Source organism: Carettochelys insculpta, chromosome 28, assembly GCF_033958435.1.
Source record: "Carettochelys insculpta isolate YL-2023 chromosome 28, ASM3395843v1, whole genome shotgun sequence".
Taxonomy (NCBI): domain Eukaryota; kingdom Metazoa; phylum Chordata; order Testudines; family Carettochelyidae; genus Carettochelys; species Carettochelys insculpta.
In genome coordinates, this window is record NC_134164.1 from 9,767,568 (window position 1) to 9,779,746 (window position 12,179).

Consider the following 12,179-nt stretch of genomic DNA (forward strand, 5'->3'; position numbering starts at 1 on the left):
GTGTGTGTAGAGATTAGTGGGGGACAAGGGCACAATTTTGGGAGGGTGTTGGGGCTGCAGCTGCTCATACCAAGATACTTTTCTGCCCCTCCCTTCAGCAGCCAGAAATGAGAGGAATGTATGCAAGCTGTGCACTTTCCCTTCACTTCCTGAGAGTCAGGAGTACATGTGGCTGCAACCCTTGCGCTCCCAAAATGGCTCCCGGGGGGGAGGGGCTGGGGCAGTCCAAGACTGGTGTGAGAGATGCATTCCCAGACACCACTATTCACCTACCAGGCAGCCTGCTGCTTAGCACAACAGCCTGCAGGAGAATCCCAGGAGTCACATTGGGAGCAGCTGTGCCTTCATCTTCAGCCAAGCACAGCAGCTGGCTGACTCCTTGCCAGAGTGGTGCACCGGAGCACGCTGGCTAACTTTCACCTCTGAAAATGTTAAAATAGACACAGGACCTAGTTCTGTTATTTTACTTATTTTTAATTCATATTTGGAAAATTTTGACAAAGTATGCCTTCCCACTGTGACTAATGGTCTGTCCTCTTCTAGCCAAACTAAATTGGCTGTTCTGGATACTGGAATGGAGGACAGACTATAGCAGAAATATTTTTCAGTCTTGGTCTTTGATTCCTGTTCACGCTAGGCTAATGGTGTCTAAAAGTGATTGATTGCTGTTCAGTGGTGTTTGTGAAATAAGCCTGTCTTGGTCCAGTTTCTAGAAACATGGTTAGAAATGTTAGAAACAATTGGCATGACCACAACTGGCATTTTATGTTGCACTTAGCAGAGACCAAGAATTAGATGGGCCTTGGAGAATGAGCTGTTCTTAAGACCCTACAGGTGGTGGGTGATCCTTTATGATACTGTCACTAATGGAAACAAAGGATTTCAGGGGTGACATTCTTTCTTTTACCAACATTACACGTCATGGGGGAAGGAGCATTATTTGGTGGTTAGAATGGGTGATGAGTCTGGAGATCAAGATTCTGTTTGCATATCTAACACTGATAAGCTGTGTGACTTTTAGCCTGCTATTTCACCTTTTTCTGTCAATATTGCACTTTGTAAAACATGGATAATAACTAATCAGTGAAGAGCTTTGAAGACCATAAGCAGAGGTGCTATGATGGTGTTTGCAAATTATAATTACTACTACAAATTTTGGACACAGAAAAACAATAGCACATTGTGACAATTTCTGTTGATCACGACATTGAATGCAAATAGTAGGTGAGACAGTATTTATACTGGGAAAGAAACAAGTGTTAATTGGACCTCTGGAAGTGCCAGTGCACCATTTAGCATGATTTATGAATTTCCTTCATGTGGTCTTTGTAGGTGTCCAGATAGCAAAGTAATATTGATTTCTTGTCTAAATCCTAGAAGAGTTTATGAATAAAGTCTAGTAATTGTGTTAAAGTGCACTAGAACTGCAGTTACCAGTAACTGAATGTGTCCTAACATCAATACCAGAACAGTCGTAAGAAATAGTCACTTAGAGCATCTGTTAGGCACTAGAAATGAGAAGTATCAAATGCTGAAAGTTGATTTTTTTCATTGCAGATCTTCGAGTGACAAATGAAACTACACTCATGAATAGGAAGAGATCTCAAGAGAAAAGGAATGTAAAGCAGTCTTCTAAGCTAAATCTCGATCATAAAGGCCTAAACAAAGAGAGCAAAATAGGAAGCATCTTTTCACAGGCTCAGCAATCTCCAACTTGGTCACCTGCATCTACTTTGCAGGGAGCTTATGGTTCCTTTGTCTCAGATGAGGCACATGGTCCATCTCTTACACCAACTAAAATGGCCCCTTTGAGGTTTAAAGATGAAGGCTCCTATTCTATACTTTGCTTAAACACGGAAGATCCCAATGAAGAAAATGATATTAAAGATGATGATATATTAGAGAAAGAATTCCTTTCTTTCAATCTAAATCATTCTCCTACTCCTTTAGAACAAATTAGTGGAACATCCTTGGAACAACATGAACAATGTACTTCTGAAGAAGCTGGAGATCACAGAAGCATTTCATCAAGAAGAGTTGAATCTACTCATCAACCATTAAGACAACACAATGTAATGAACATAGCCATTGAACAGTCTTCCTTAAGACAAAGGAATTTCTGGGACTTTCTAAAGGATTACACTTCAGGTGGGAATTCTCCTGAAGTTACTGACTGCAATAAAAATGAAACTGAAACTCCATTATTTAGTTCGAGACGCACACAAGCTGAAAGCAGACCAGGCAGTGCTCTTGTTGAAGATAGAGATAGCATAAATATTTATAACAGAGAAGTTCAAGACTATGAAAGCAATCAGAGGCGTTATACGGACCTCCTGACTTCTGCAAGGTCAATAGTTCATAGGCCATTATTGTATTCCGCACACAATACTCCAAGATCATTAATTCAATCAACACACAGAGCTGAGGTCCCATCAAATTTGAGCTCGACACCTGTAGCATCTCAAATATTAGATTTGGATGGAAGTTCAAGGTTTAATATTCATAGACCCTTGTCTCCAATCAGAAGTAGAGATTCCTTTTCTCCTACAGAAAATTATGAATCTTCATTACCTATAGTCAGTACACCTGAAGATAATAACCTACTGGAGGATAGTATAGATAAGAGTTTAAAGAGCACATCTCCAATTGCTGCCTTACATGATGAAGAGAATGTACTAAATTCACAAAGTTCTTTATCTATGGATTCTTCCAACCCATCTTTGTTTCAAACTAATTTCACAGCCCACCTTCACATGGCTGGCACATTACATGATCAACTACCACTTGCTTTAATTGCAGTGTCTGATTTACACAATCAAAATAGTGCTATGAGCAACATGGAAGGATGTAATCCTACAAGTACAAAGAAAATAAACAAACATGCAGATCCAGAAAAACTCAAGAAACTACAGGAGAGGTGAGAAATTATTATTATTACTCTTTTGACAAAAGCATTTAGCCAAAGTCCGAGAGCTGGTGGGTTGTTTCAACTGGGAGGAGAAACTGATGGAGGCAGACACCTCTGAGGCAAACCCTTTTTATTTCTAAAGTCCTCAGAAGAGAGTCTCCTACCACCATTATCCTACATTTCTTTCTCATAGTGGTGGCAGCAGACTTCCCAGCCTTGGGGGTACAAGACTTCTGATTCACCTATAGGAGGTGATTCCTTATCTCCTGTATCTCCCATGTCCAGAATGGCATAACAGTTTCCCAGTACTACAGTGGGAGGTTTAGGAGCAGGAGTAGAGCACTGCATGCTGCCGGAACTGACCAGCTGCCGTCATCCCCCCAATACATCTCCACCTCCACTGATGTTGCGTCAGCACTCTTTTGCGGTGGGACAGCTATCTTAACCTCAGGTGTCTCCACATGAATACTGTCCAGGAATTGCTCGTAGAGTCTAATACTCCTAAACCTAGTTACCTCTTCCTGTAGCTCCACCACCTGCTTCTTGAGAGCTTCTATTGAAAGACATCTTCCACATTAGATGGTCTCCCCAGCCTGGGCTTCAGTAGGTGGGAATTGCAAGTCACAGTCCCTGCAAAACCACACCAGGGTCTGGGTAGGGGTATCCCTGTCCAGGAGGTCTGTCTGACTACAGACACAGGTGGAAGAGACAGAAGCAGTGCTGGCACATGTGTTGCAGGTCTTCCTAACCATAGTGGAACCCCTCTGTCAAACTGGATCTTAAAACTGACCTCTCTGCAGCCCCCTGCCCGCTTCACTCCCCTAATTGCTCCAACTCTGGCTTTTAAAGCCTGCAAAACTTAGTCAGGCCTCCTCCTCATTAGTCACACAGGGGAGGGCTGATCCTGAGACTGATCAAAGGCAATCAAAGGAACAAAGGATCAAAAACATTCCAGCCCTCCCAGGCACACAATCCAAACTCCCACAGTAACTGAAATTGAAATCTGCAATCAGAAATCAAAATGTAAACAGACAGGCAAACTTGACATGGTAGTTTGGGATATATATTTTTTGTACAAAAAAGTTCTAGACAATGCAAAAACAGAACTAGCTCCCCTCTCAACTCCTCCTAACTCCCTTCTCAAAACTCCCTCCTGTTTGCAATCACCTGTTCACAAACTGCCCTGGTCACTTACTAGCAGGCTTTATAGGCTCTGGCCTTTCTGATTGGTAGCCCCACCCTGTGACTATGGCTTGACCACTGAGCAGAGAGTTTTAGATTTCAAACCCTAACTGGTAGCCTCAGCACATGGTCTTTCAAATAAACAAACTGCTCAGCACATGAATCTCCAAACACGCACAAACAGACAGACAAATAAGCCCAGTACACAGTCACAAGTAACCCCCAAGCACAAACACACACACTCCAGACAGCCACTTACCTCGAGGTCCTGTGATCTGCTCTTCCTTCACCTGGAAAGCACCCTTCTCAAAACTCCCTCCTGCTTGCAAGTTCTTCTTCAAGTGATACCCTGTTTCTGCTCCTCTGTAGTTCCTGTAGGTATCAGGCTCATCCCAGTGCCATAGATTGGAGATTTTCATAGCGGTAGTCAGACTGCACATGTGTGGTTAACGTCTCACCCTGTTTGTGCCCTTTTAGTCACATGCATGGTCTGGCTCTAACCAGCTCCTCTCAACCATGCTTGGCCATAGACAGAGTGAATGTTTCTCCTCATGAGGACAGCCTGTTCAAAGTTTTTTTTCTCACATTTTCTCTAATTGCAGTTAGTTAGTTGATAGCTCTTAGTACTCAGTTGATTGTTCATAGCTGTTAGTTACTGCTTTAAAAAAAAGTGTGCCGGGATCTCCAGGGTTCAAAAAACTCGATGCCTACCATGAGGCTATGCTGGCATCAGACTGCCATTCATGTTTTATCCAATGTTTAGGTTAAGGCAAGGTACCACAAAAGTGCCCTCACTATTCTAAGTTAGTGGCCAGAAATGGCAGAGACAGGAAGATGTGGCCCAGAAAGGTTCTGTCTGATAAGCTCCTCAGACTTGGCGGCATCTCAGAAGCGAAGAGCCTCTTCGCAAGGCTCAGCTCCTCTGAAAAAGATAAGAACGTCACCCACCTGGTCCTTGCCAGCCTTATCTAGGAACAGGATGGGTGACAAAAATAATACTGGCACCACTGGTGCTGCCCCACCCCTGTCTAAAGCAGCTAGTGTGCCAAAAACTAAAAAGACATCTACTCTAGCACTGACTTCAAAAACATGCACGGAACGGAGAGCGACACTGGCACCATCGACTGCCAAGGGCTCGGCACCAGCAATGAAGACTGCAACACCAACTGTTAAGCCTGTGGCACCAACTTCATTGGCACTGAAAGTGATTCCTACAGCACCAACTACTGTGGCAGCACTGCTAACCTTGGCACTGACTAGGACAATCTCTTCCTTGGCACTGAGAAAAGCGTCTTCAAAATCTGCACGGTGCCATAGCCCTACCCCTACCCCAGACTTCCCCTCACCAACCTTTTTGCCAGAACCTTCACCTCTGCAACTGAGGTCACCAACATTGCTACACTGTACCGGGGACAGTACATGTCCATCTCATCACCATTCTTGAGACTGCCTTCTCCCTTCCTAGACCAACCCAAACAAGTTTATCATCACTCGAGACATGTTTCAGACTATCCTCCACCATCTTCAGAGTGTTTTACAAGCCTACGTACTCCCCACATCACTGCAGGAGTTATACACACACCCTATTGTCCAGACACTCCTCTCTTGACATACACTGGCACTGTTAACGACAACTGATATTTCTATTGACCTCTATCACTTTTCTCACCAATATTACCAATGCAGATTTCGTGAACAGTCCCCAAGTGCTTGCTGGTTTCCAAGATGATCACCTCCCCCATCTCCTCAGACCCATCATTCTGAACTTGAAGAGGGCCAGGTATTTGAACTGAAGATTCCACCGGACACCTCCCCCACAGATTTGTCACCTTCTTTGCCTGATGAAGCTGTGATCCTGGGGGATGTTGCTCTCACAGATGACCTTAAACAATTTCAGGAACTATTCAAAAGGGTGGTGGCTAGTCAGGAGAGGCAAGTGGCACATGTAGAAGAGAAACACCACCACCTTCTTAAAAACCTAAAGCCTGCTCTCGCATCAAAAATAGCCATTCCCCTCGACGAGACAATACCAAAGGCTGCGGATGAGAAATGCAGATGCCGGCATTGTCTCCATCTACTAGTACAAGGGTAGACAGAAAAGCTTGGCTGGGTCTACACTTGCCCCCAGCTTCAAATGGGGCATGTTAATCAGGGCGATGGGAGATTACTAATGAAGTGCTGCAGTGAATACACAGCACTTCAGTCGGCTAATTCTCCCCCATGTCAAATTTTGAAGTGCCGGCATGCATGTAGCATTTTGGGGAGTAAAGGCACTTTGAAGTAGCACGAGCACTTCAAAGTGCCTGTGGCTACACATATGCCAGCACTTAGAAGTTGCTGCAGGGAAGAATTAGCCTAGTGAAGTGCTGCATATTCACCACAGCACTTCATTAGTAATCTCCCATCACCCTGATTAACATGCCCCCTTTGAAGTTGGGGGCAAGTGTAGACCCAGCCAAGCTGTGGGAAAATGACTGCCATTTCACTACAGTAAAATATAGATTGCATTCTGATGCTTCTCCCACTGATACACAACACTTTACCTTGTATCAACCCTGACTATGTTACTGAGGTCATAATTAAGGTTTGTGTAATAATGGGAAGGAAATTAATTTGTTCACTGCAGTATGTTGCTTTATTAGTTGAAGGCAGAAGTCAGTACCTTTGGGTGATCTGAAATCTGTCAGTGGAAATGTTCTGTTTGGGCATGAGGAAACAGTTAAGAGGTGTCACAGCTTGTTATTTTCTTGCTTTTTAGGGTAGTGTAGCCATCCTTAACCTTCCTTAGACCAAGTTTTGGGTTATAGGAATATAAGTAAGAAGAAGTCATTCATACAGATGCAAAGGAAGTTAAGAAGATTGTTTGCTCTTAAAACTTGTTAGCTGACCCAGTTTCTTCACTTTCTTCTCTAAAACTAATTTCCTTGTCTGCAAAGACTTTCTGATAAAGACATTATTGGTCAGCTCTGGGTTTCCTACTACTGACTGTAATCAGCAAGCTTCTCTTTTTCTCAAGCAGTTGTTTCAACAATTGAGAACAAAGATGCTTTCATGAAAATGTGCCTTGCCATCTCATTTCTGCAGGCTCCCAGAATACAAACCAAGTGCCCACACACACAGTTTTGGCACTTAACAGAAGTGACACAGCATTGAGTCATACAGTAGTACCAGAATGTAAACTGGACACTTAAAAAAAAAACCAAATATACTTCATATCCCTTAGGGTATGTCTACATGCAAAGTTATTTTGAAATAACAGCCCTTATTTCAAAATAACTTTGCTAATGTTTATACAACACAACTGCTATTTTGAAATAATTTCAAACTAGTGGATGGCTTATTTTGAAATAGGTAAATCTCATTCCACAAGGAAAAGCATCTATTCTGACATATTTCCAAATAGCTATTTCAAATAGAGGCTGTGTAGACACAGAATAGAGCCTATTTCAAGATAAGCTATAGTAGCCACGTTTACACTAGCCTGCTACTTCGAAGTAGCAGGCACAACTTCAAAGTAGTGCGCATTGTGTCTACACACACTGTGCACTACTTCAAAGTTGAAATCGACGGTAGGTGCAGAGACACCAAAATCGCTATCCCAATGAGAAAATGGGAATAGCGTGCTACTTCGACATCTAATGTCAAAAAATGACATGTGTAGACCCTCTGCGTCCTGCTACTACAAAATAGCAGGGTCCGCTGTGGCAGCAATCAGCTGGGACATGGAGACGTGCTGTCCACCCCTGCGGGCCTCTATGGTCTGTGCACGCAGCGGCTCTTACAGCCTCATGGACCCAGAAACCCCATTCTAGGAAGCTGAGAGCATGCAGGCAGCAGTCATTGCACATGCTGTACTTGCCCACCCCAGCCAGACCCTCAGCAGCTGATGGAGAGGGATGGCGAACGGGCAGCTGCCCGAGCATTCTCAGGACTCCCCCTCCAAGCCATCGCAGGGCTATCAAGCCTCCACCCAGGGGGGCAGGAAGTGCAGTCCCTCCTGGACCGAGGCTGAGCTCCATGACCTGCTGGGGCTCTGGGGCAAGGAGGAGATGCTCCACGTAATGGGGCACAAGTGGCAGAATGTAGCTGCCTTTGTCCGCGTGGCCAAGGGCCTGACTGCCAAGGGTTACCCTGTCCTCTCTCTTGACTACGTCCACAGCAAGGTCAAGGAGCTGTGGCAGAGTAACACCCAGGCTTGGGACTTGGCCACCCAGTCAGGGGCTACCCTCGACACTTGCCCCTATTTCCAGGAGTTCAGGGCCATCCTAGGCCACTGGGGCATCTCCTCCCTGCCAGCTGTCCTGGACACTGTGGCCAAGGAGCCCCAGCAGGTCGCGGAGCAGGAGCCACGTCCAGAGGCCAGCTCCGCCACACCAAGGCCACAGCCAGAGCCAGGCACCAAGGCAGAGTGGTCCAGCAAGGTGGGGGAACTGGTCATTGGCCTCCCCTTCTGTACCTCCAGCCAGGCATCCATCCGACAGGATTCCCACAATCGTGGCAGTGGACCCTCAGGTATGTACCACACCAGGAGGAACCACCTGTGCCAGGATGGGCTTGCTCACACCGGAGCCAGAGGTGAATGGCCGGAGACCCACATTTAGCCACCTCCCTCTGGCATGAGGTTGATCTTGTGGAGCAGCACCTCTGCTTCAAGGAGGGGGAGACCACCTGGCACCAGGAAGCCTGGGGGCAGGGGGTTCATGCAAACTTTCGATGACCTGGTGGCCTCATACTGGGACCTGGTGGCCTGGCTGCTCTGCCCCCCCACACCCCGCCTCCCTACCTCACTGCTCCTCCTGCTGTGGCCCCGCCTGACAGCCCCCGGGCAAGGAGCCTGGTGGGCCTGAATGCTGGCCCAAGGCCAAGCCCCAGCCTTACTTACTTGTGCTCCCTGCCCCTATGCAGCCCTGCTAGGAACCCTGGATGAGGGGGTGGGCAGAGCCAGTGGAGGTTGTACCCCTCTACTCCCACTCTGGAGTGATGGACAAATGGCCAGGCCGTCCAGGTGCCCCCTCCCCCCCCGTAAATAGCTATAATAGTTGTTTGTCAAAAATAAGTTTTATTCAAAGGCTTACTAGTTTTCAATATATGTGTAGTGTGACAATATCCCCGTCAGTCCCTGTGGGTCCCAGTGCTTCCTGGCGGTTCTCTGTTATGCCTCAGAGACTCATGGAGACTCCCTTTCTGACCAGGCCTCTACCCTGGACTCTGGCCAAGGTCCCTAAGAGGACAAGAAGCGTGGCCTTCACCCCTGCCCCAATGTAGCAACCTCACCCTGGGCCACTTCACCCACCGCTTCCCTGTGGTACCTCCTCACTCTGCTCCAGCTCTCCAGTACACCTTCTAAAACCTTCCCTCCTGCTACCAGGTGGGGAGCCTTTTATAGGGAGTGCAGGGCCTCAGCTGACCATGAGTACTGATTAGACTCAGCTGTGGCTGATTCCTAAAGAGGCAGCAGCTGCCTGCCCTAATTGGGCTTAATCAGGAAACAGAAAAGCATTAGCCCACCAGCGGGCCTATCTTCCTTCTAGAGGGCTCCTGAAGCTTCTAGGCTGTGGTCTGCCACATCTCCTCCACCCCACTCCTCAACACTGGGGGTTGGGCAACTTGGGACATCATACAGTGCATTCGAGAAAGTCCATCTGCCTTCCCATTTAGTTTTCCTGCCCTGTGCTGTACCCTAAATTGAAAAGGCTGTAGAGATGCTAACCACTGGGTCACCCTGGCATTCTTTTTCTTGTTCGGCTGCATCCACTGTAGTGGGGCATGGTCTGTGACCAGGATAAACCGATGCCTGAGAAGATAATATCATAAAGCCTCCATAGCCCACTTTACTGCAAGGCACTCCCTCTCGACAACTGCATATTCTTCTTCGAGTGTCCCTGTGGGTGCTCCCATTAGGTGTCGGGCTCGCCCGGCGCCACAGATCGGATCTTCCAAGCAGTTTCTGCCGGACCGCGCATGCGCCGGTGCGTGCCGCTTCCCTGCGCGCTCCTGGCCACGCGCGCGATCCGGTCCCCGCCAGTTCCTCTTCACCGCCGTCGGCTGCAGATGAAATCCAACTAGGCTACGGCCAAGTTAGCGTATTCAATGGTTTTAACTGTTTTTCTTTAAAGTTTTCAAGTTCTTAGGCTACTGTTAAGTTAGCCAGTTGTTGTTTTCAAAAAAAAAAACCAAAAAAACGAAACAACAAGCAGGACGGCATTCAGTCCAGTCCTAGTAACAAGCGGAGCACCGGAGGCCAGGAGCCTAGGGCCATTAGACCTCCTGCCGCGGCAGGCTATCAGAGAGGGGGAAAACAGCACAGAGAAGGTGCTAAGTACCCCATTAACAACTGAAAGACTCACCAACAATGTCCTATTCAGGATTCAAGGAATGTGAGTCTTGCCGAGAGGCAATGCCAGCGTCTGATGGGCACAGTCACTGCATAAGGTGCCTGGGGAAGTCCCATGTCATGCAGAAATGCTCCTTCTGTGCAAAATTAACACCCAGAGCAAGGAAGGACAGGGAGATGCAGCTTGAAATGCTGCTCTTCGACAAGGCCCTCCAGCCAGACGTGCCGGAGCGGCCGCAGCAGGAGGGACCCTCCGGGGCCCATAAAAGGAAAGCCACCTCCCTCACCCCATCAGCACAAAAACAGAGGAAAGTCTCCCCAGCCCGATCCCTGCCGGCAGCAACAGCGAGCGGGACGGGAGGAGCGCACAGCCCCCAGCCGCAGCAACAGCTGATCGGCTGCGGCACGGAGAGCCACGTGGAGGCGGCTCAGCCTCCGATAATCAAACAGCCGCCCCGCACGGCGGCTAAACAAGCGCCGATACCGGCGGCACCGCAAGCAGTGGCACCGACCCCGGGGAACCAGCGGTGCAGAGCGCGCAGGCATGCAGCCTGCAGGCACCGGAGGACACCGCCCGTGCGGCACCGCCCATAAGCGTGCTGAGCACGGTGCGGACGGGGCCGAGATCCCCTACACGTCAGGGGGCGGAGCTACCCCCTCAAGGGAGGGGGAAGGCTGCACACAAAACAAGGCACCGCAGCCCCTCTCCAGACAGGGCTGCAGAGTTGCTTTCCCTCAGCCCTCCGCTCATGCTGCAGATCCAACTAGGAGGCAGGGGTCCCCCCTAGCCTACCTGGAGCCCCCGTCTCCATTTTTACAGCCAGCCTCGCCCTGGCTGGGACCACCTTCACCCTTCCTGGGGTTTGAACCGCTGGAGTACTATCACAAATCGCTCTCTCCAGTGTCTCAGGTCTCTCGACGATCTCGCTCCCCCGGACTCAGAGGGTATGCACCAAGGGAGTGGTCTAGGTCACCTTCCCAAGAGCAGTGCCCATGCTGCCGTGGTCGTCCCTATCATGCGGGGCATAGACACCACCGGCAGTCTTCCAGGGAAAGATCCCCACAGACGGTCCCGTATCCCCGAGGGCAATCGTGAACGGGGACAGAGACTCAAGTATCTCAGGGGGAACTGGTTATGGAACCCCGAGATTTTTCCCTTGCAAGCTTCCAGCGAGCGGATGTACCATCACCAACAGGAACCGGAAGGGTCCAGAGAGGCTTACCCTAGTGGTTCCTCGCTCTCCTCCCCGGACGAGGCTACGGCCCCGGGGGACGTCCATCCTCCGGACGATCTCAAACAGTTCCAAGAGCTGTTTTAAGAGGGTGACCTTCACGCAAGGCATCCAGACAGCAGAGGTGCAAGAGAAACACCATAAGCTCCTCAAAAATCTGAGACCTCTGGCCTCCTCCAAAATAGCAATACCGCTTGATGACGCAATCTTGGAGTCCGCCACTATGATATGGCAGACCCCTGTGACTATTCCGCCTGTCCACAAGAGAGCGGAAGAAAAACAAAACAAAACTTTGTGCCAGTGAAGAGCCTGGAGTTCCTGATCAGCCACCCACAACCAAATTCCTTGGTGGTGGAGTCGTTGCAACACGGGGGAACAGACAAAGATGCCAAGAAGCTAGAGCTGTTCGGCAGAAAGGTCTACTCCTCCTGCACTCTACTGTTGCGAATGGCAAATTACGCAGCGCATCTAGTGAACCATAATTTTGACAACCACACTAGGTTAACCTCCCTCATGGACTCGC

At 48.4% G+C, this 12,179-nt stretch overlaps 1 protein-coding gene across 1 annotated transcript in view; it reads left to right on the forward strand.

The window, feature by feature from the left end:
- MARCHF10 (membrane associated ring-CH-type finger 10) overlaps positions 1-12,179 on the forward strand; it is a 145,914-nt gene that overhangs the window by 75,208 nt on the left and 58,527 nt on the right. The window contains exon 6 of the mRNA XM_074979047.1: positions 1,558-2,917. Within this exon, the coding sequence (XP_074835148.1) occupies positions 1,558-2,917 (1,360 nt within the window). The remainder of the gene's footprint in view (positions 1-1,557; positions 2,918-12,179) is intronic.